Source organism: Diadema antillarum, unplaced genomic scaffold (assembly GCF_040938485.1).
Source record: "Diadema antillarum isolate AM-2024a unplaced genomic scaffold, OU_Dant_1.0 scf00000201, whole genome shotgun sequence".
Taxonomy (NCBI): domain Eukaryota; kingdom Metazoa; phylum Echinodermata; class Echinoidea; order Diadematoida; family Diadematidae; genus Diadema; species Diadema antillarum.
In genome coordinates, this window is record NW_027271090.1 from 3,422,604 (window position 1) to 3,447,672 (window position 25,069).

The 25,069-nt window shown below is 42.2% G+C and overlaps 1 protein-coding gene across 1 annotated transcript in view; it reads right to left on the reverse strand.

Moving 5' to 3' along the window:
* Nucleotides 1-453: 453 nt before the first annotated feature.
* The window catches only part of LOC139723872 (vitamin D3 receptor B-like), an 88,517-nt gene continuing 63,901 nt past the window's right edge, over nt 454-25,069 (reverse strand). The window contains exons 3-5 of the mRNA XM_071635077.1: nt 14,385-14,647; nt 1,429-2,206; nt 454-924 (exon numbers count right to left, since the gene is read on the reverse strand). Of these exons, the coding sequence (XP_071491178.1) occupies nt 680-924; nt 1,429-2,206; nt 14,385-14,647 (1,286 nt within the window). The 3' untranslated portion in view covers nt 454-679. The remainder of the gene's footprint in view (nt 925-1,428; nt 2,207-14,384; nt 14,648-25,069) is intronic.

A 25,069-nucleotide genomic window follows, 5' to 3' on the forward strand; every position in this document is an offset into this window, starting at 1 on the left:
GAAAAAATGGGGAAATAACATTATTGCTCCTCAAAAATATGGCATTCTTTCCCAGGAAAGTCTGGCACATGCACATGGTGTGTTTCTGTTGCCAGGGGAACAGGAGGCAACGCATCTGTCCTTCTGGAAAACACATGTAACAGGGATGGCTTCCTGGATTTCTACATCACCTAACACTACTAAAAAAGAAAAAAAAAAAGGCTTGAACATTATTCAAAACTATGCAGGAGGCTTTTTGTCCTTCAGGAAAACAGTCGTTTAAAAAAAAATCAAACACTGGCCGCAGAATTTTCCCTCATGGAATTAGCAACATGGGCATGACCATGAGGCGACATGGATGTATCTTTGGCCAAATGTTTTCATATCTTCTTTTTGTTTCTTAAAAAGACTTTTAAGGATTCTGCATCACAGTTAACAAAACCCAAACAAACAAACAAATGATGTAGCATCTTCGTTTCAAACCCTTCTTAAACCTGATGTAGTGCTGCAAGCTACCTGGGCACAAGCCTCATCGCGTCCTCGTCTTTGGCCAAATCGCTTAGGTAATAAAGGGCTTTGACGTCTCGAAGGTCAATAGTGTGTGAAAGCAGTCTCAATATCTGTCTCTCAGTGAGCTTTCCGTCATGTCCAGTGTTCAATCCAAGAGAGAGTCCCTGGGGTTGGGGTCGGGGGGCAAACGTTAAACGTTGAAGATCTCCGAGATGAGGGGGAAGAGGTTCTCAAACTGCGAGTCGGGAAGCTTCATCGACATGAGGTCGTCCACGTGGTGCGTGACGAGGTCCCGCACATCGGTCAGCTTCATGATGAGCTTGGCGAAGAAGACCTTGTCCTCTGGATGGTTGATTTTGGTCAGCGTCTGCAGCGTCTCCACCATAGGCCTCTGGATTTGGTCCACGTCTTCCCTGCTGGTGATCTCTGGCCGATCTGAAGAATCACAAACACAAGTGGGTACAACAGTAGAATGAAATACTAGGAGAGCGGGATGTGTTGTATGTGTAGGCTAACAAACCTGAAAGCATGAGCCTCAAGCATATCTTCAAGGAGTTTTATTGTTCCTGTGCCCTGTTCTCCTATACTTCTCAATGAATTGCATTGCATCACTTTGCAAATCATATTATGTGTACTTCTGATAAACGTATAGCAGAATGATTACTAGAGGCAATTGATTGGGAGGAATGAAGGGGAGCCATTTCAGACATCACCCAGACTGTCTTCATTCTTTATCATGCTGCTAGAAAGTGCTGGAAGATACTTTGATCAAACAACTATGGAGCAACCTCTGCCTTACCCTCACACATGTCTTGACCTTTTCATACAGACAGGGAAATGGGATTTGAGACAGCTCTTTGAAATTCCTTCTACAGCCACAGAGCGCTGCTGCAACTCTAAGCGACAAGAAAGGTTATGGGAGTGGGGATGAATCCTTACCTGGCGAGATAATCGTGATTGCTTGTAGAAGTGCGTACTCCTGCTTGGTCAGCATCATACCGTTGACTGCCTGGATGAACTTCAGGGTCGGCTCGGTCGCCGTTAAGAATCCCGACGACATCATGGAATCAAACGACCACTCACTCCCCGTGATATCGTCGATGATCACGTTCCGCTCGGGGACATAGTTCTCCGCGCACCGCAGCATGAGGACCTCCAGGATGGCATTCTTGATGAGTACGGCTTGCTCGTCGTAGGGCAGACGCCGGAAGGCGGGGATGGCCTTGGTGAATGCGACTGTTTGCCTGATGACTACCCCCATAAGGGTCATATTGTAGATAATCATCTGCTGCATAGAAGGTTTAGACGGCAGGGCCGTCAGTCCCTCTTTCTCCGAATCAGGCTCCTGCTTGATCTTCTCTGATATCCTCTGATTGTCCACCTGGCACGATGTGGACGTGTGCGTGAGAGAGGGGTCCAGGGGTTCCTCCTTGAGACACACCTTGCTGGATTTGTCCATTGTGTACCTGTGGATCTCGTCCCTGCTCCCTTTGTCGGGCTGATCCATTTTTAACATGTGAGGATTGTGCAGCATACCTGGGTGGGGCATCATGGCATTGGGGTTGTGGTTGAACATCGAGCCTGGGTTCATGTCCATTCCCCTGAAGGGGTTGGCACCATTGCCCGGCGGAGGGAAATTCATGTTTGCGATCATTGCTTGCGTCTTGTCTTGGAAAGCCTGCATCTTCTTCAGAATTTCATCAATCTTTCCATTAGGCTGGAGAAGGAAGAACAAACAGAGAAGCTCAAGGTAAATACAAGTATTGTACCATACTTTCATTATCAACAATCTTTTAGTGATTACAGCATTAGGTAAGGATTCAATAATGACAGACTAGCTGCTCAGTAGATGAAATTGCAATTATGCAACAAAACACATTCTGCTGGTTTCTTCATCAAAAAGTAACAATAATTTAGCATGAATGGAACAACACAAAGATGTGTGGAAAACACAAACAAACAGACATACATGGTAATAGCTTCAACCTCAATACTACACTGATATAAGCATACTGCTTGTTTTATTGGGAATGTCCTTTACATCAGGATACAAGTGGTCATCTTCAGCATTGCCTTCTATCCCTAGCCACTTCATCTAACAAGAGTTATACATCACACCCCTGAAGGGTCAGTCCAAAGTCAACATCATTTGCCCTTTTGGTCTTGTCTGCCCAGAGAGGATGTTACAGGATCTCCATGTAGTTTTTGGCAACAATCATTTGAACGAGCATGCTCACGTGTGTGGTACACGTAAACCCTCAAAAAGAACTTGCTTTTGTTTTAATACCCGAGAAATAACAGAACTCATTGACTTGTATCGATTCGAGATACATTTAATGGATATTCATTGTATTTCTCGAGGCATCTGACTCCTGACATTCGGATCTCAAACGGAAGACTCCATGCAGGAGTTTCCAGGTAACTTCTTCAAGATCCAAGAAAAGAAAAGATCTTGAGCAAGTTTTGGAATGTTTGCCAACAGCTCAGACAGACTTCTCTATTTCTTCAAAACAACAAGACACATACTAGGAACACTTTCTACTGGCATCTTTTTGCCACCCCCACCCCCCTCCAGCAATGATCCATACATGATTAATCCAACTCGTTACACTTTGGAACACTTTACGTGCAACATTCCACACTAATTGCCAATACTTCAAATCAATCGTAGCCTGTGACTGAATATTCATCTTGGCACTTGACACCAATATGCGTTGCTCGCGGCAGGTTAAGCATTTTATGTCTTCATGTTTTGGGTAGTCCTCCTGCAAAACGAGAAGCAGCGGCGCGCGGAGCTGCAATCCGGCTGAAATCAATACAACTCTCGGCGAATCTAGGTTAAGTTGCAGATCATGACTCTTGTCTGCTCTACTTCCGTAAATGTTATTTCGGGGACGATTTAGAGCGAAACGCGGGCAACGTCGAGCATTACCGAAAGATGAGAATCAAAACTGGAACAATGGCACACACAGACACCCCTGTGGAATGGGAGAGGGCTTTCTCTTATGTGTGGCAACACCTTCTCTGTCTTTGCCTTTCAGAGGCATCGGCCCCTGAAAAGGCGAGAATCCAGCTCAAACACGAGAGTCTGGTGGCATTTGTTGCACAAATGCTGACGAAGAAAAAGCGGATTCTGGTTGCCACAGTGCAGCGTTTATATGGAAGCACAGAGAGATGGGGCTTGCATGGCATGTCCCTGTATGGGGTTAGCATGGAGGTGCATGATACCAGCTAGAAATTACACATTCTCCCCCTCCCCCCCCCTTGCGCCTTGCACCACGCCTTAGCACTCCAGAGGCAGAGGTGCGCACGGGGGTATCACCTGACCTGGCGTGGGCTTGGTTGCAGGATCACTTTCACAAAATGCGCAGCTCCCCCTGATCTTATGAATAATGCAAGCACACAGAGCAGATGGGGAGCACGTATGATGCCCACTCTCATAGTATCCTACCAGCTTTCATTACATATTTTTGTACTGTAACCCATTTTTCGATCCTCCACTAGCCCCGTGGAGTAAGGCGAATAACGAGAAGAAATGCATATCTCGTTGCGGCGAGACACACGGGTCGTCCGAAAAGACACAGAATAATCAGACTGATTTGGGGTATAGTTTCTTGACTTGAGACACAATTTTGAGGGAAAACTGGGACATGCATCCATCAGTCGCTCTCCGCTATCTTCTCCCACCTTCTCAGCAAAGGCATCCACCTCAAACCCAATACAACCACTGGCCTAATTCAAGGGGATACTACGGGACAACAACACTTTACCTGAGTGCCGATTTGGGCAGCTTACACAAGGAACGAGATTGAACAAGGGAGAGACAGAGAAAGATAGTGAGGGAGAGATAGAGAGAGAAGGATGAAAAAGACAGATAGAGAGATAGAAAGAGAAGGGGGAAGGGAGAAGAGAGCGGGAGATAAACACAATGCCAACATGGAAGAGGAAGACAGAGAAATGAGTATTGCCCAACTTTCGGCATTTTTTAATCAGTTGTTTAGTGTAGCAATATGGATCTGTCTTATTTGATGATAAGAATTACTTGAAAGAAGAACATAAAAAATCCATACTGTATCGTGGATCTTCATATAGGATAGGTTATGAGCGTTACAGAACCATACTATGTTTCTTGGCTAAATGAGATGAAAGCCCAGGAAATAAAAAAAAAATTGGAAGACTCTTTCCCAATTAACCAGTGTGTCACTCATTACATATGAACAGTTCATGACATGAGACATCCACTATTGAAGTCTTGCACATCCTATGCAATGTAGATTAGTACATACTAAGTGACACTTGTTAACTAAAACATCCTTTTACAGTGAGAAATGTTCAACCATTCCTCAACTATAATACTGTCAAATCAAAACTGTAAATGCTGGGAAAGTTTTGCATGCAAACCTGCCAATGTACAATGGTCATAGAAGATTGTGCTGAATACTTGTGAAAATTTTTGCATTTGAATGTATATTAAGAATCAAGTATAAGGTAAACACCAAATAAGAAAAGAATATTACCACACTATTTCTCTCATCAATCTCTCCATGTAAATTCATTTCACTAGTGATGCCTGTCATAAACAAGAATAGAATAATTCAGAACTTGTCCCCACCCCCCCCCCCCACAAAATTGCAGAAACATAACACTTTCACATTACCTATTGTAAATAAAATCATCTCATCACCCGACAGTGTTTGTCAGCTACGAGACACTTTTGTAAACTTTTAGCACATCGAGGTGAGAATGAAATGAGAAGGCTACGGGCATAGCCAGAGAAGTCTCTTGTAGCTCCATGGTTGCGGAGTACTTTTTCTGACGTTGACATGCCCAATTTTCTTTTGTACAGGGTGTGATGAAAGTTATGATCATACATCGTATAGCTGTGAGCAAATAGTATGTGAGAGATGGGGTACTGATTCTTATTTCCATAAAGTATTTGATTTTTTTCGTTCTTGGTTGCAAGGTTGTCAGGAAGGAATTAAACTTTGTGAAGTGTAAACTCATCACCACCCCCATCCTGTTTGAAGATGATTCCTGGCACAGGGGCGTTTGTGTGATCTGTATATCTGGCTGACTTTGAACGCCTCTCAATCGAATGGCCCTTGCGGGTAAGCCAGCCATATCCCCACGCAACTTTCCCCACATTGACCTTTGCAAATTGACAGCCATTCAAGCAGTTCTCGCGTATAAAGCATGGATGCATATATGCACAACATACACACATATAGTTATCCAATCACATTAATGCAGAGATGTCTACCTGTCACTGATTCTATCTCCCCTACCCTCCCCTCCCCTCCCTTCCCCTCCCTCCCCCACTCCTCCCCTCTCTTACGTTCTTACACTTCTCTCCCACCTCAATCTTGTGTTCAATCCTTCCCCCTCGAGTGACAGCACGATAATACAGACAGAAAGACACACTTACACACAAACACACAGAGATATACAAAGATACTCAGACACCAACCAACACACTTACAAACTCACACACACATACACACACACACACACACACACACACACAAACATACATACATACACACTCGCACAATTGCACATGGATGCACACTGATGCAAACCCACACGGACAGTTGTGCATCCGCAACTGTGTGCTATTTACACTACAGACAAACAGAGAAACACATAGAGGCAAAGAAGTGCATTGATCTTGTGCCGGTAGCGATTCATAAGCGTGCATATGTAAGAGGGGCTGAGGATGCGAGGAGACAGAACAAGAGGGGAAGAATGGAAAGAGGGTGTCGATCCGTTCTTAACCTTTTATTGCAGAGATGAGTGGTAGGCACTACATATCTGTAGCTACTTTCTTTCTTACTCCATGTGCCTTCAAATGCCGATTACCGTAGCACCTCCAGTATGTTTCATTGTTTCATTCCATTAGCCGGCTAACACTCTCACTGTTTGTATGTTTTGAGCTACAGAAGATCAAAGGCGACTGTCATCCGATGCCGTGATAGATATCGAGTGTCAATTTCCACGAGGGGGCCAGACACAATTAGTTGTCGATGATCAGGAATTGAATCCTTCCCCCCCCCCCCCCACCTTTTTGAGGGCTTTTACCACATGCTTTAGAGCACGAAATACTTGACACTTCAATATGGTGATGACAAGTATTTTCATTTTCATTGTAGCATTTACTCCTAGGTGAAAAGCTTGTAATTTGAGATCTTGATGTGGGAGAAAAGTGCTTTAGTTACCCTGCAGATATGAATTTCTCTTTCCTCCCCTGTTGTTGTAGCTTTCCCCTGAAACTTTTCAGATGAGAACACAAACACTTGTCACAATGATGGGGCACTTAACAATTTTTTTTTCTATTCCCCCCCCCCCCCACCCCATCCCAACCTTTCTTATTAGCCGGGCATTCTGTAGCATCAGACGAGAATCAATAATTCTGCAATAAAACGGGCAGCTACTTCTCTAGTTTCCGATCTGAATAAATGATGAGGTTAATAATGAACGAGGGTATTCAGTGGTGACAATTATGGGGACGAAATGAGCTCGCCCAGTGTGAGGGCATGAGCACTCCATCAATAACGGAAACGCGCTGAGACATTGAATGACATAGGCACCGCGCACGAAAGTGTGTCAACAAAAAAAGGGGGAGAGAAAAATTCTCCTACACTCCGGGATATGTGGATTGTGCAAAAATGTGTACAGACGGAGAAGAAATATATTAACTGCCACTGCAGAGCGAGGGAGGGAGAGGGAGAACGAGACAGACGGAGAGATAGATGGAAGAGACAGAGGCAGAGGATAGAGAGATAGAAAGGAGTTGGGGAGAGAATACCAGATTAGAGAAGGAGAAGAAGAAAAAATATGAAGGAATAGATCCGAGAGAAGAAAGAGGAAACCAGAAATCTAGAGAGAGATTGACACACGGAACAAGGATGACTACTGTAGCCACAGCAACAGCCAATCAGCTTTATGCATTTATGAGATTCCTTGACATGAAAGTTGCCATGGCAATGAAACTTACAACAGGTGCAAGACAAATGTTGCACTGCGAGGCCAAACGGCCAAGGGAGGAAAATATGCAACAGGTGAACTAATTGCTGGAGAAGATTACAAAGATTTTGGGGAAGATTATAAAAGAATCTGGTTAATCTTGAAGATTTTCAAGAATAAACGGAGAAGGACGTTATGAGTCTCTCTGTGAATGTAGTGCCAGAGGAAAGGTAACGCCAATAGATTTAATTTGAGCAGGAATGTATGAAGTGTAGGTGTGAAGATGTGAAAGTGCAGGGGGGGAGGTACCGGTCAGGCTTAGGCATCATTTAGTGTCGGATGTTGCTCTCTGCAACCTGACCTGCCACTACCACTCTGATCAAAACTAATTACGCCCTGGGGCTAAACATATATTGATTGTGCAATTCATGGTGATTCATGCACAGTACCATCTGAACTCTGTGTATTCGCACAGTATGTGTGTGTGTGTGTGTGTGTGTGTGTGTGTGTGTGTGTGTGTGTGTGTGTGAGTGAATGTGATAAGGGTAGGAAATAAAATGGTGTGGCACAACGACATCTCATGCATATTACTACATCTTATGCCACTTCTCTTGTGGTTGTCTTGTTTTCTGTCTGTTTGCTTCTTTGTTTTGTTTAGCTGAATAATACGGGTATCCCAGCATAGCATTTGGAGTATTGTAAGTGTGAATACTTGTGCTGTGGTGTCACAAGAACGTGATAGGACCTTCATATAAACTTTCCTTTTGATGAATAATGGAAAATCCCCCCCCCCCCCACAAAAGGATGAATAATAAATTCATAATACCAATCAGGTACAAACGCCACTCTCTTGATAATCTAGAAAGCCAAACAAACTACCTCAGGGTGAACAAAAAATGAAGGGAGATAGATGTGCGTGGGTCATATATCACATGAAATAACAGAGTTCACAGAACCTTGTAAGAAGAGAATATTAAAAAACTAAACTTGACCCAAGAATTCCAAGACGCTGATACAGAAGGGGGAAAAATGTAAAAAAAAAGGACCCCTCTCCCCCAAAAAGGGCAAAAAAGGGTAAAAAAAAAAAAGCATACAGAAAAAGATTGCCGGAAAGGAAGGGGTGGGGGGGGGGGGGGGGGAAGATCGACAGGGATAAAAAAGTTCAAGTTCAATATGCTGGCCATCTGAGAATGCAGTTTCTCTGGCCCAGGGCAAAGGAATGCCACCGTGTGGTCAGGGTGCTGATGATGTTGTTGGCACGACAACACGGAGAACAGCCACCAGGAGGGAGGGAAGGATAAAGGTGAAGAGAAGGGAAAAAAAGGGGGGGGGGGAAGAAATGGAAGAGGGAATGATATGAGAAACAAAGGCTAGTAAAGAATAAGGCTAACTCTCAAGATCTAGGGGAAAACAGTGATGCTGTCAAATGCAACTGGTAGTTCTAATAGGGCACTTCGAAAGAATTGCTGTTGCTTTGAGAAGAAGAAGATCCTGTATTTTAAATGAGAAAAAAACTAGAAATGTCGCTAAGGCGACTGCTATGCCTCCGCCATAATGCACGATTCTCCTAATAGGTCTATAGTACATGTGGACAATGCATAATTACATTTTCACAATATTGGCAAAATATTGAAATTACATGTTTGTCACAAATGTGTTGAATGTTCACCTTCCTTTACCTAGGTTTAATTAGATGAATAGGAGAGCATGTATTTGGGGATTCAAGGACTTTAACTTGACTTTGACCCATTCATAAGTGTATGAATACTGTAATTTTCAAGGTATGGAGAAAAAGTGTAATTTCTGTATTGAAAAGTACACTGTTACCATTTTCTTTTGGCCTTTGACCCTAAAATTCATAGGATAATCACTGTCAGGCAGAACATGCATAAATATGTAGTAAGTTTCAAGATAACTTGAGCCACTTCTGAGATATGGAGGAAAAAGTTAGTTCAGCACTTTCCCTTGATCTTTGACCTTTTGACCTTTGAGGCAAACCCCCCCCCCCCCCCAAAAAAAAAAAAAAAAAGAGAGAAAAAGAAACTTTCCAGATAATCTAGGTTATACATGCATACACCAAGTGCAAAAAAAAAAAAAAAAAAAAAATTCTGGCATTACATAAATATGAGGGAAATAGTAACAATTTGAAGTGTTGCACTTGACCTTTGACCCCTGACCTTTGACCCTATGAACCCTAGATTCTCTAGATAATAACTGCCAGTCAGTACATGTTTATATACTATGTGCCATGAAGATACCTTGAACAATTTCCAAGGTACGGAGAAAAAAAGCTAAGTTTTAATATTTCAACTTGACCTTTTGACCTTTGACCTTTGACCTCATGACCCAAAACTTTCACCAGAGAATCTTAATTGGGTAATACATGTATACACTAAGTTTCAAGAAAATATCTTCAGGCATTGCATAGATATGGAGGAAATAGTGAAATTTTACGTATTTGACGTTGACCTTTTGACCTTTGACCTTGACCATGTGCACCCAAAAGTTGATAGGCACAACTTCACCCCCTAATACACATACATGCCAAGTTTCATTAGGATACCTTAAAAGGTTTTAATAGTTACCCTGTCCACAAAATTTATTACGGACGGACGGAAGGACGGACGGAAGGACGGACGGAAGGACGGACGGACGGACGGACGGACGGACGGACGGAAGGACGGACGGACGGACGGACAACCCGAAAACATAATGCCTCCGGCACCACTTCGTGGCGGAGGCATAAAAACAACAACAACTCAATGGCAAGAACACAGAACATGGTCTGGCATACATGCCATTTCCGAAAGCATGTATGCACACACACATATTGTAAAACCAGAAACATTCGTGGCATGAAACTTTTGTGAATTGCCACTGGTATTCAAAGCGCTGTGTAGAGACAAGAACTTTTGCATGCAGTTTACTCTCGCGAATCTCGGCACCTCGCGAAATTTGTGAAAGTTTCATGCCAGCAAAACTTCCTGGTTTTTACAGTATGCTCAGATTAATGGATATGTAGAAAGACAGACAGAGACAGACAAGGAAGATAAAGAAAGAGAGAGAAAGAGAAGGAGAGACGAAGAGATGGAGGGGAAAGAGAAGGAAAGAAAGAGTGGGAAGTTGTGGGGAGGAAAAGGAAAGGTGAATTAGAAAACGACTTCTCCTTTTTCCTTTTTCCTTTTTTCTTGCCCCCTGTTCTTTATACCAAAACAGTACCATTCTGGGGTCAGAGCAAACAAATATCCAAACCAAATATTTCTGGATTGGGCTATTAGAGAGAGGTGCTGACAGTTGGCAAACCACAGCTTCATCTCAGGCAGCATTCTCGGAGGAGGAGGAGGAGAAGGATGTGGTGGAGGAGTAGATGCAGAAGAGAGGATACAGGGGGGAACCAAAGAGGGAGAGGATCCGAAGGAAGAGGGGGAAAGCGGGGTGGGTACACCATCACAGCTGGTGGCATGTATGTAGCTTGAAAAAAATGTTTCTGTGAGTCAAATGAACAAATGCAAGAATTTTGTAATCACGCACTATACAATGATGACACTGCCTTTTGCGTTTAACCAGTAAACATCTTCAATCAAAGTGGCAACATTACGCAGCATAAGGTTACTGACTGGCTGGATGGTTTCAAAATATTGGAAGCCGAGTTTGCCCAACTGTTCCGTGTCCCCCCCTCCCCGCCCCTCCTTTCTTGTTTTCTTCAGCCGTCAAGCTGGGGATCACAAACAAGTCGGCGCTGTTGATATTTGTGCGCATGATGGACTTGTTGTGCCGTTTGGCAGTCATCAAGTCCGGAGACCTAGCTGTGTAAGAGGGGGGAATTGTCAGGCATGACTTTTCAATTAAGGGAAGCAAGAGCTAGCTGGTTGCCAGCGATGACGTTAGAAATCAGTGCACCTCAGTGATCAACAAGCTATCAGCGCTTCACGGCTCAAGTCACACACGATCGTCAAATGAGAGATGGTTGGAACGCGACAGTGGACTAATAAAATGCCATCAGACGGAAAGAAAAAACAGGGCAGGGGAAAATATTGTGAGATGCAAGATACACTCTGTAGTCTTGTATCTACACCTCACCTAGAATATGATCGTGAGAGAAATAAAAATTGTGATTACAGAGCGCCACGACCACTTCGCTGATTTCACCTCACACATCTATTTTCTGGAGATGTTTCCTTTTACAGACGGTTTCCCCCCGCAAGGATGCAGGCGTGCCGCTTAATTTGCCATTAGAGAAATTGGGTTGCATGAGGTCCGGGCCAGTTTTTGCAGGGTCCTTGATGGATGGTGTTATTATTGCATAAGAGCAGTGAAGTGTGCAGCAGACGAGGACATACCCTGGTGTAATTGCGCTCAAGTAATGGTGACCAGTCAGTGGTGAAATATATCATTAGAGCCGAACTAGGCACCCGCATAAACACGACAGTAAGGATGCTGTGATAAGGGAATGTACAGAGCTGTCAGTTTTCCCTACAAAAAAGGGGGAGGGGGAGGGGGAAGTGGGAAGGACTGTATTTATGAAATGCTCTCTGATACTAAATTCTGTTAAGTATTATTGTGTGACTGCTAGCCAAACACAAGCAGGTATATCTGCGAGTCGATGAATATTTGATAGAATCTTGTATGTCGCTTATCATACGTGTTAACATGGCATCGATGTGACAGGTCCTCAATAAGACACACTAATGAGAACAAACTTGCATGGGGAATAACTGTGCGTCACTACCTCCATGATGTCTCTCATTAAAAGAAATGTGACAGTTATGCCATGCTTTGATATGTACAGGAGATTCAACATGATGCCAGAACGGTCGGACGAAGGATTTTGGACTATGTGTTCGCGTACGAAAAGGTATACCCTCTGGTTGCTCAGTGATGCCCCAAGATGACTACACAGCTGGAGTTCCAAATAATTATGTGGATCATGTGACCCGAGTTGGCAGATTCATGACGTGAAACATGTCTTTCTCTTCCCTCCTCCTCCTCCTCCTCTTCCTCTTCCTTCCCCTCCTTCTTCACCCCCTCCTCCTCCTACCATGGCACAATCTTGGCAAAGCCCGGAGATGGTGGACTACATCAAGATGTCTGCCAACTTTTTTGTCCTCCGGCACTGGCCTTCTGGTTCCCCCTGCACCCAGCGTGAGTCCCCTTGAACCCAAAGAAAATATCTGGATCCCGGAGAAATACCCCCATGTCACTCACAAACACGCCGACTGCATTTCTGCCTTCAGCCGATGGATGATCGCTGATTTGAAGAGGGCAAAGTTTTATCTATTTTGAGGATGGCTCCACCGCTGATATTTTTCTTCCTTTCTCTTCTCCCACTCTGGATCTTCCCGTTTTCTCTTCTTTTTTTCCCCCCTTTTTTTTCTTGTTTAACCATTTGAAATCTTCACAGGGATCTAGAAAGTAAATGTCACAAATTAGAGACAGCAAAATGTGCATGCTCTGCGGGCTACCATGGAAGGATAAAGAAAGAAAATTGGGTTGAAATTCAGAGTTTCCACCAGAGAGATGTAACAGAAAGACATAAAGGGAACACTAAAACCATGATTTTACTTAACTACAATAGGCTCTAAAAAAAACCCCTACCTACAGTCTATGTGTCTCTTTGGAAAGATACCAGGGATTTAAAAAAAAAGAAAAAGAAGAAAGACAGTTGAGTTGTGCAACTTCTTGGAATACTGAGATCATATGTGTTCTGAGGGCATATCCAATACAAACATGTTGTCACCATGCAGGGAAATATCAGATGATGATACTGACATTTAGATTGCAAACAGGTTCGCCTGGCTGCTAATAATAAACACACATGTTTTATTGGTCAGCCAATATTCTGATTAAAAACACTGGATTTTTTTTTTCTTTTTAAAGAAACCTGCACGTGGGGTTGCTTTCTGCAGTGATTGTGAGTTCATTGATTCATGTATTCTAAATCATCCCACTTTTGGCTATCATTCACTATATGTTTAATTTTCTTGGTTTTACTGCATGGAATGCTGGCCACAATTTTCCAAATGGATTTGTAGTAAAACTTTTCCCAATTGCATTTGTAGTACACCCTTCCTCCCCCTCCCCTTTCTTAAAATCAAGACAAAACCGTCACAAAAAAACTTGTCATTTCCACATTTTGGAGGGTTTTTATAGACCTTCATTGAAGATGTCCTACAACTATGATGTGTGCAGTGCATATGTCTAATTACTGCAAAACCAGAAATTGCCATGTGCATCTTAATTCTGCGACAGTCAAGATCTGTGAAATTAAAATGCACATGAAAAGTTTTTGTCTACACTATACACAACGCATTTTGCGAAAATTTCATGCCATGAAAAGGGCTGTCGGCTCCACTTTGCGATAAATTTCATGCCACAAATAGTTCTGGGGGGCATTTCATGAAGGAACTTGTCGGATAAAATATCTGACAAGTCAATTATATCCGACAAGTTTTGAGAAATTCTTTAGTCTGATTGGCTGATTTCTCTGAACTTGTCGGATATAATTGACTTGTCGGACATTTTGTCCGACAAGTTCCTTCATGAAATGCCCCCCTGGTCTTACAGTCTGCTTACAGTATACCCTTCAGTCATGTTGTGATACAATGTAATGGTGTTTTTGACAGTGATCTACTGCTGGGTTACATGCGTGTAGAACACCTATGATCTGGGGGGCATTTCATGAAGCATTTTGTCCGACAAAGTTGTCCGACAAATTTGCTCTCAGCCAATCAGATGCAAGGATTTCAGTAGCTTGTAACATTTTGTCAGAAAAATATCCGACAAAAATGCTTCATGAAATGCCCCCCAGTAGTCTGGACTGTAATGATCCATAACAGCAGTTTGCTTTCCTCTGGAGGGTTGTCCATTTGCTGAGTCTTGATAATTTTGGTTATAATTTGGCACAAAAGAAGTGGAATCGAGGGGATGGATACCTTGGAATTGCAGTTGGCATCACTGGAGTCTGTCTTGGCCCTCTCCAGGGCAGCGATCAGCTCCTCCTGCTCCTTGTTCAGCTTGGGCACCAGGGGCTGGATGATGCTGCACGACGGCGTCGAGAGCGTCGACGACGTGGTGACGGAGGCGGAGGGCTGGGGCGGGGCCACCTGCGGGGATACCTGCAACGGGTCCTTCTGCTTCTTCTTGTTCTTCCGTTCCAGCGGCTTCCGCGTCTCCAACCGCTTCTCGTCCCATACACCTGTACAGGTGGGGAGGGGGGGGGGGGGCACAAGTAAGGGGGAGGGTGGGGGAAGAAAATGGGACATCGTTAATAAGCCTTGAGGACTTATTATTAGGACTTTATAATCAGGACTGATTATCTGGCTTAGCATACAATGGTGGTGTCACTGACAGCTAAATGTACATTGAGCAATCATGTATGGTGATTTGCTGACAGAGTGGTAACAAAAAAAAAAAAGAAGTAAAACAACTTGTTACACTGGATATATACAGATTCAGGTACTTAACATCATATCTTACTCATCTGAAAATTACAGTTATGCAGCTCACAGCGTAACAAAATGCATATATAGTAGGAGAAGGGTTAATGCCTTGTTCCTTCTTAATGTTTCACAAGGGTCTGCTTTGAAGTTTGCAAACTACTTCCGCAATCAAAACTGTGAAAATATTATTAAAGCAATCAATAAAATCCGCAAACAAGAAGAAATGTTACAGTCTGTTACACACTGGATGATGTGATTGTAGGAGCATTCATGCAACTGCAGCAGCCCCAAAAACATGAATGCAAGTCAGCATGAGGACAACTAAGAGTGAAAAAATATCAGAAACAGAGCAAATTCTCAACAAACTTGGGAGTTCATCTCAAGTTCACGTTACTCCTTTTGGCTCCTAACCCGTATCCTTCTTAGCTTTTCCTTCCGCCGCTCTCTGCGTCCCTTTTATCAACATAAGGACGTCTCAGAAGATTGGATACAGAGGGATAGAGCTGCATCAAATCTATCAGGATACAGAGACAATCTATTCTTCCACACAGGGGGTCTATGTCATCGAGATGTTTCTTCTCCGTACACAGAAAAGAGAGCGTGTTTTCAGTGCGCTATCTCTGAAACCGAGAGACTGAACACACGATATGTTACGAACATATGCCCACTGTTTTAGTTTTAACACACAAAATGACCAAAAGCTGCTCTTTCAATGAAAAGAATTAAGGAAATTTGCTGATAATCTCCCCCAAAATATGCACCACACTTCTTTTTCTATGTGATGGAAATCACAAGGCACAACGGGCACAGAATTCATGTCCATTTCATTTTAAATGTACTTCAACTTTGTGTTTGAAATTTTCAAAAATTAGTCAGAGTAGGTTACAAGTGTATGTAAACACAGCATTTCATAAAACTGGATGCCAACAATTTTGTGAATGTATGTGTGTGTGTGTGTGTGTGTGTGTGTTTTGGGGGGGACTACACTGACTTTATTTAGAAAATTCATACTCCAAAAAAAGAATGCTTTATGAATACTCTTATATCATAGGGGATGGGTTCAGTAGGCAGGCAAGGGGAAAATCAATATGATAATTTAATTTTACTTTTCACTGATTTGAGGAAATGCTTAACGTGATATGCCAGAAGCATGAAATGCAGAGTTTGTGGTTTTTGTGAAAATATATTTGCTGAGAGTTTTTAGATACGAAAATATTGAAGATATTTTAATGTTTATCACAGGAGAAATAAACAAGTGAGTGGGTGCATTGTGTTTGTGTGTGTTGTTTTGTTTTAAGCTGTGTATAATGTGAAACATATATGGGAACAATAAAATGAACTGTATATTTGTGCAATGCAAAGTTTTTTATTTTCCTGCATTTATCATACCTGCAACAAACTGTTTTCACTTTGCTTATCTTGGAATTGAACAACTAAAATCAGTAAATATTCTTAAACAAAAAAAAAGTGTGGGTGATATATAGGATTTTAGTGTACTGCAGGCTTTTGTGTAATGCTGTCTACTTATGTATATATTTTGTGCCACTGACCAGCTATTTGATGAGTTTCATCAAGTTGATCAAGGTGAATTCTATACTGTAAGACTTAAGTATAAGTCTGCATTATTCAGACATATGTATACAAGATTGTAGGTTTTCGAGCAAGTCTTATTTCATTGTTTGTTTGTATGAATCTGTGTAAATTCTTCCTCTGTAAACAAAAAAATTGATATGATTAAGAAGCAGGAACGGAATACCAGATGCCATTTTCTTTTTTGAATCATTGTGAATATGACGCTGATTTGAAACAAATTTCAAATAAAGAATACCATCATAAAAAGGACCAGTTTGTGCTGTACCGGTGGTACTGGAGTCCAGAGCAGGCAGACCACTATCCATACCTCATGCTCTGAATGCCCTGGAGCCGGAGTGACACACGTCTTTCTCGCTCTCAGCATCCTCCAAAACCTTAAATCCAAAGGTGTTACCCCGGCGCTGCTTCGGGATCCATTTTGTCAGCGGTCGGATTTGGGACCCCAACTTGGAGGATTTATTCCGGATTCCTCGCAGGTTTTCACCATCTTTACTTCCTTATTCATCTGTCACATCCCCCTCCCCCCTCTCTTTCCCTCTCTTTCTATCTCTGCCTTACTCGCTCTATTTTCCTCCAACATACGGAAACCCACTGATAGCAGGCCGCGGAGCGTGTGTGTTTTGGTTGTTAGTGCGAGGATCAAATTGATGGTGCAGTGAGAGCATCATACCGGCTTGTCGGACGGCGAAGGAGAAGAGAGAGAAGTGTACGGCGCTAGATGAGTTGAAAGGTCAAGAAGTGGTAGGTATCGTTGAGAATCGTGTGCTTTTATGATTTTTACACACATCATATGCAATCTCTACGCCATCAACTGAAATTTTCAATACAGCGGGTGTTTCATAGATATTGTTTTCTGGGGTCACGGTCACAGCCTGATCCTTTCAGAGAAACGTTCTTTTAAAAGCCTTGGAGGTATCCAACATCACTTTTATTGACTTGGGGTCAAGGCAGAATCAGCATTTTGAAATGCTGCTTCAAAATGCTGATTCAAAATGCTGATTCAAAATGCCATACATGGGGGTACTGTTCAGGCTCAATTTTTTTCGAGCTAGAGAAATAGTCGATACCACAAACGTGCACTGGGCATTGGTGAAATAATTTAAATCCCTACTGCAGCAAACTGTGCAACATGGATATCCACTTCACGTGAACTGTAAAGGCATTGAGATGACATCATTTTAAACGTCTTCACGTGTGTTTTCCATTTACGATTCCCCTGTACATGCGATCAGAGCAAAACACTGATCATAAATGCAGAAATTTGTACATTTGAAATCAGCTTTTTGAAATGTTGTTTATATCACTGTGAGTCAGGACATAACTGTGTTTTTGCCCTGATCACATTGCAAAACATTGATTCTGGCCCTGAAAAGTTATAAATGTGCTCTTTGCCATGTAAAGGTCACATCTATTCTACAAGGCTATCCCTCATCGTAAAAAGGGATATCAATCTACTCTGAAAGTGTTCATGAATGATCCAGCAAATCCTATTACACTGATACTTACAAGTTGTGAGTTGTGTTTTCCAAGTTTATCTGAATTCCATCAAAGCCACCACCACATACTGGCCTATGATTCCTTGCATTTACACGAATGCTTGAGTTGGCGCATGTTAAGTGGCTTTGAGTTCAACATTAGGCTATAACCAGTGCTATTTTAATCTAGGCACACTTAAATGTGCTGGTTTACTTGCAGTGTCGATCAATACTGGGCGGAAACATTAGGCTGGTGAGGTAAAAAGGCAATTCAGAACGTCAGCCTACATTGCTCTTCCTTTTCATGTTCGCGCCCTGAATCCTAATGAGGTGATGAGATGGACAGAAGGGAAGAATGTAAAAATAAAAAAAAGAAAAAGAACAGGATGAATAAACATTGACTGACAGAAAGAAGTTAAAAAGGTGAATGAGAGATAAATGGAAGAGGAGGGACAGAAAATTGGGTTGATTGACACTGACAAACCAACATCTGGTTCAAGCAGCATCAAAATAAAACAAGAGCGTGACACCTTCCCGGACAAGAATGTGAGGAAAGTGGAGCAAAAATCTCCAAATCTGTGAAGATCATCTCTCCTTCTGGTGCTCCGACGCGTGGGGGGAAATCACCATCCGACACCTGTACACCACATTTGGGGTTGGGAGGAGATCGGTTATCAATTCAGCGCGGTGTGGTGATGTCATGCCGTCCCAAGTCCCAGGCCGTGCCGCATTCAAAACTTCGCCGCGCGAATCACCGGCGAAACAAACTTAAACGTCTCCCGTGATACAGCATGCTGGCCAGTCGGAGTGAGTGGCACATATCAAGGGTTGTGGTTGATTTTCACTTACAGTCGCATACCATTTACTGCTACAAAAGACAACTTCAGCAATTACATGGTGACTTAACAATGACTTGAAGGAGATGCAGAGATTAAGAGTAAAATTGTTCTGCTTAAAGTGAGCTTTCATCTTTGGTCGTCTGATGAGTCAGCACATTTGCTGAGAAAGATCAGGTCCATGGAAAGATAGAAATACTAGTATAAATGTGACACAGCAAAAGTCTTGAGAGAATACACATTCACTTTTTCAAAAAATCAGTAATAGGAGCACAAGTGATTGGTGTGGTATTCTGTTATTCATGCGTGGATGTGAATAATGCTTCTGGAACTCGGGGGTGGAAATGTAAAAATGAGAGAAAGAGCAATCGTCCATAATGAAAAGTCTTCATATATTTCAGTATCCCTGAAAATCAAATGTAGATTACTTCATCTCTTATACAATGTACTATCATTACAATCACTACTACTACTACTACTACTACTACTACTACTACTACTGTTGTATTATGATACTCCTACTACTACTACATCTATGTCTTCTACTTCCATTGCTGCTACTACCAATACTACATCTATGTCTTTTACTACTACTGCTACTAGTCTACTATTACTATCACTACTATTACTACATCTACTTCTACTACACTCTGCTCTGGAGCATATCCATTCACATGGTCATATCTCCATCTTCATTTATTTGACAGACAGGAATGAAATACAAACTTCATTCTTTCTTGGCATTTGTGTTTGTTTGCTTGTGTCTTAAACAGTAATATGAAATTGTAATTAATAGCAGATTTCACAAGCTTTCTTTTTGTTTTTGAAAGATGACTAATTCTCTGCACATGCTATCAAGTCAAAGTTGAGTTGCAGAATATATCGAATACATGTAATACAAAAAAAAAGAAGAAGAAATGAAAGGAATTTCCATGGTAACAGTTCACTGCTGCCTGCGATCAGTGTTCACCTTAAGTGAAGTAGCCGGCCCAATCTCCCTGAAAATATTTGCTATTTCCATGATCTCCCCTCTCGACATTGCCCATTTTCTGTTCAAATATCCATCCAGCCACAGATTATGCTGCTGCGATGGCACTCAGTGGGTCGTATAAGACAAAGGAGAGTCGAGTTTTGGAAGAAAGTGATGTTCAGCTCCCCCTTCAAGAGAGAGAAGCTACAGTCAACAAATGGCATTGCACAAATTGATCATAAAAATGTTTGGAATGGCAGACGAAAAGCCAATACAGCCATCAAATTGTTAGACGAAATGGCACACAATGGTGCGATCAGCTTGATGTGGACGGTGTTGATTTTGATCAAAGTTAAAGTTGTAAAAAAACAATGTGATATACATACATGCCCCTCTGGACTAGACTTACACAATCTCTCTTTCTCTTCCTTCATTTCTCGTTTTTTTTTCCCCCCTTCCTCCTCCCAGCAAACGCAAGTATGTCAAGTGAGTCACACGAGACAAAATTGACGTCAGCGCAGCTCCGATCACGGACTGCTATTGGAGATTGATTTGGACTCCGAGGAAGGGATAGAAATTCAGCGTAATTTGTGGCTGGAAGTTGAGGTAATCTGTTGCCTGTAATCTCTTTAAGTGTCCACCAGGTTTCTCTCTCTCATGCCCTGGCGTGTGGTTGGATGGACCAATCAGAGTTTGAAGACACGGTTGTCCTGATGGGATAATTGAGGAATGATGTAAAGTGAGGCTAGGGTGATTAAATAGGCGTGGGGACTTGTTCTTCCTCTTTTTTTTTTTCCAGCTGCCTTCTTGCTCTCTCTCCTTTTCTATCTCATGCACTAAACACACTCACACACTCTCTGCCCCAACTGAGCAATCATTTCTGCAGAGAATAATGCACATTTCATCAGACAATCTTTTTTCATCGCCTTCTTCAACACCTTTCACATAATATATGCTGCACTCACCAGACATGTCAATATCTTCACATGATTTTATCTCGAAAGCACAGATATGTGTACATGTTTGTGTGTGTGTGTTTGTTTGTGTGTATGTGTGTTTCAACAGATGTGTATGTGTGTGTGTGTGTGTGTGTTTGTGCATGATATGTGTACTGAACAACTTCTTCTCCAAGGTAACAATGTTCAAAGAAATACATGTACCCTCATTGGCATCAACAATAATTCTCATCACATCCTCCATTGCCCTAAAATCTGTCCACACATCATTCCGGAAGGAGTTGTTTTACTACAGCCTTCTGCCCTTCAAGAATTCATCACTATGAATATCGATGCGTTTAAGCATTCATTCAGATGCTAAGCATGCTCACTTAGCATCTCTTGGCACCAAATGTTTGAAAGTGCTATCGTTTAAAAGGAGAAGAGTGCACAACTCTCACCTCTGAGATGAAAGAGTCTTCGTCCGTAAATAGACACGCTGATACAAAACCTCCTCATGCACCTCGTCTAACTTCTGGCTGGTATCTGGAAGATTTGTGTACTCTCATGCGTGGAATGGCAAGGGAGCGACGTTAACCGCCAGAAAACATACAAACATGAAATGGAAAGGCCGCCAGCAACCGCCTTCTAAGCACCCAAGGCATGACAGAAACACCAGTCCCCCACCTCCAACTGAGTCGAGAAGAACCGGCATCTTCGTGATATCTACCTGCAAAATGTTGGGGGTCAGTGGCCTACGCTGTCTACCTCATCACGTACCTCCCCTTCCTCCACTGCAGCCCTACCCCCTCCCCTCCCCTCCCCTCCCCCATCTACCCATGCACATTGATCCTGCTTTCTAATATCTTGATATCATGTGTGACATGTACTGCTTGCAGCCTGTCGTGCATTACAGGCAAGCAGATCAAAAGATTCTTCCCCGTAAATCTTTAGACACTATCATAAAACACTTTAAGATATTCTTCTCATCTGTATGTCATAATCATCTTTCTAGAGGTCGACCCAGAACCCCTTTCCCTTTGAAGTTCCCTACCTTCCTTGTTCCCTTTGTCTCTCTGAATCTTTCCTTGATGCATTCAAATGACTGGCTCTTTATATCTTCACAATTCCAAGACTGTCACCTTCCCATGTTTTAGATGACTCCAGCTGCACACAGAAACCCCGTCCTCATTTTCTTTCATTTTTCAAACAAAAAGTTGTGGTTTAAAACCTTTTAAAAGGTCCCTGCAATCCAAATGTATGTTAATGCCTTTTTGGTCTTTACATAACCAAATCACTAAATACTTCATGAAAATATGCACATTGTATTTTTTCAAATTTTTTTTTTTTCAATTTTTCTGCACCCTGTTAAGCCACAGTTCTAAAATAATCCTACAGATCATCTCTATTCATATTCCAGTTGTGACATCACCCTCCTGTAGACCCTAACAGTTAACAATTTGTAGCTGAGCAATAGACACAGTTATGTGCCTTACCATTCGTTGCTATTACTACCTGCACTTACTCACAACAGCATCACATGTTCTGTATTAATACAAATATTTCTGACAAACTTTTGAAGTAGCAACGAATGGTAAGGAACACAACTGTGTCTACTGTTCAGCTCAGGTGTTACAGGATAATAACGTCACAACTAGAATATGGGAAAAAAGATGATTTTTGAAGATATTTTTTTTTTTTAAGGGATGGGGCTTAACAGGGTGCAGAACGAAAATTATGAAAAAAATTATTATAAAGATATGATGCACATTTTCATGACGTATTTATTGATTTGAATGTGGACAGAGCAAAAGGCATCAATAGAGGCCACCATTAATTTGGATTGGAGGGACTTTTGTAAGTACCTTCTCCCTTCTTACACCTAACCTTGGTGATAGCTGCCTCCTGTTTAACCTTTCTCTTCTCTCCTTCCTAGTAATAACCATGTCCTAGGGCTCTTTTCGTAAACTTCACTTTCACCCCATCATCTTATTTCTCTCTTTTTACATCCCTCCTCCCTCTTCCCTTCACCAGCCTCTCCCTTCTTTCAGTGTCTCCCCACAGCTTTCTCCATCCTTCCCTCCTTCTCTCTTTTCTCCATCCTTGTGAAGGAAAACTCTTGGAACAAAGACATTTTTGTTGCTAGCAAGGTGTTGACACATCTCCGAGGACTTGTCGCCTTGAACTATGGCTGTTGTGCCTGCCTGCCTGCCTGCCAGAAACAAAACTGGCCTCCCTCTGCTGGGGCAGACTTGGCCATGGGACAGACACAGGGGGGACAGAGCCATTTTTTTTTTACCCCAGTGACTGCTGCCAGTAAACACTCTGGGGTTATTGCCCTGTCTGGCCCACCAGAGTTTGGGGAAGGGGGAGGGGGTGTGGGGGATGCTATGGGGGGAGCAACTCAAGGGTGACATCTCTGCACGTTCAAATAGTGGAATATCAAATAAATATGAGCTAAAAACTCTTAACCTGTTGAAGATTGGTCCCCCCCCCCCCACCCCCACCCCCATACCTGGGCAGGCGTCTATGGGAAACGTGTGTGATTAAACACACTGTCAACAGCTCTCTCGTCTACCTCCCTGGTTATACATGACAGATGAACTGAAATGTATGAACAATGATCTGTTAGCACATGGTACCTTTGCATTGTATAGGAAATCACCTTCACAAAGTATACATAAAATGTGGAATGTAAAATTTACCAAGTTACTGTAGGACTAGAATGGATCAATTATTTGATTATGGAATCAAATTAGCTCCTTCTGTATGGATAAATTTGTGCCTATGGCCCTTCCTGTAATATCCCCTGCGACTAACACGACATCATGATAACCCGAATTATTGTCATACTTAGAGAAGGGATTTAACTGCTAATCACAAGTACTGATGAATGAAAGGGTTGCCACAAGTACTGATGAATGACAGGGTTGCCACCAGTGTAAGAAGACCTGTCTGCGAACGGAAACTGATTTCCTACCTTCACATGAAAGTTTCTCACTAACATCCACCAAGTACATGCAAAATGCATGCACAATGCATGCAAAACTACCTTACCAGATGTTTTGAAATGCAATTCATAGGCTCATGAAAAATGAACAACTTTAACTCCAGTTCTCAGATGAAAAAAGCCACACACATTTGAATACATTAGGACACTAGGTCATTGTAAATTTCTCAAATGATCTACTGGCTGTAAGGGGATGGTTTGATCATTATGTTCTTTAATATACCAAACTCTCTATGCTTTACAGCAAGCCTAAAGGGTTACCTGACATGACCGCATATATTTCTATTCTTTTTGAAAAAGATTTTGGGATCTGGCTATTTGTTTCTGCACCATCCACATTCTCTAGATGATAAAACTGGGTTCATCAAATATTCCACACACACGGACAGGGTTTCCCTCTTGCAGAAAAGTGCATAACACTTTGTCACCGTATTCCTGAAATACATGTACACTTCTAAACCTGTTTGCAGTTACAGAGTTTTCAGATGGCCCGAACAAGTCATATTGATCACCTATAGCAAATGACAATCTTTACAACAGCTGTGTCACAAACCCCATGGTCTGCCAATCAAACACAAACTCTTGATACATTGACATACAAGAGTATTGACCTATGTGCACACACCGTGGCTGAAGTGAATAGGAGGTCAAGCTAAGCTCTTCACCTCCTAAATTCCCGTTGTTTGAGGGGGTAAATCCCATTCTTGAGGTTCACAGGAAACACTTGAACCCCAGAATCGAGCAAAGCGTGACTGGAAAATGCTCCACGACTGAGCTGACAAGATGTGAGAAATGTGTCTCGGGGAACGCATTCAAGTTTGTATTGAAATGTATAGAAAGTCACATGATTGCCATGAAATGTATTTTTGAAACATATTTACAGGTGAATTCCTCACAAGTGTGAAAACCCTGATGGGCCGTTGAAAAAGGTGGGAGGGAGGTAGGCTTTCATAAGAAAGAATTTCTGCATTGAGACATTATCTCACAATTAATAAATGGCCACTGCCCCCATGTATAATTGCTATTGTGTATAATATTTTCACCCCTGGGTATGGTAGATTTAAAGGGGCAATAGTACACACTGATGACAATTAGTAATATATATATTCCCCCCCCCCCCAACACAGACAGAGCAACACTAACCCCTTTTTTCATCTATTCAAACCATCATTTATGCCTACAAGATTACTTGATGCTGCTTCCTAGCATAATTGCACTTCTACAACAGATATTATGCCAAATCACAAAGGATAATTAGATTACAAAATACAAGCAATATCAATCTTACAATAAACTGCAACATGTTGTGACATGTAGCCAGGCTAATCCCACTGCATACTAGACAATGATGTGTCACAT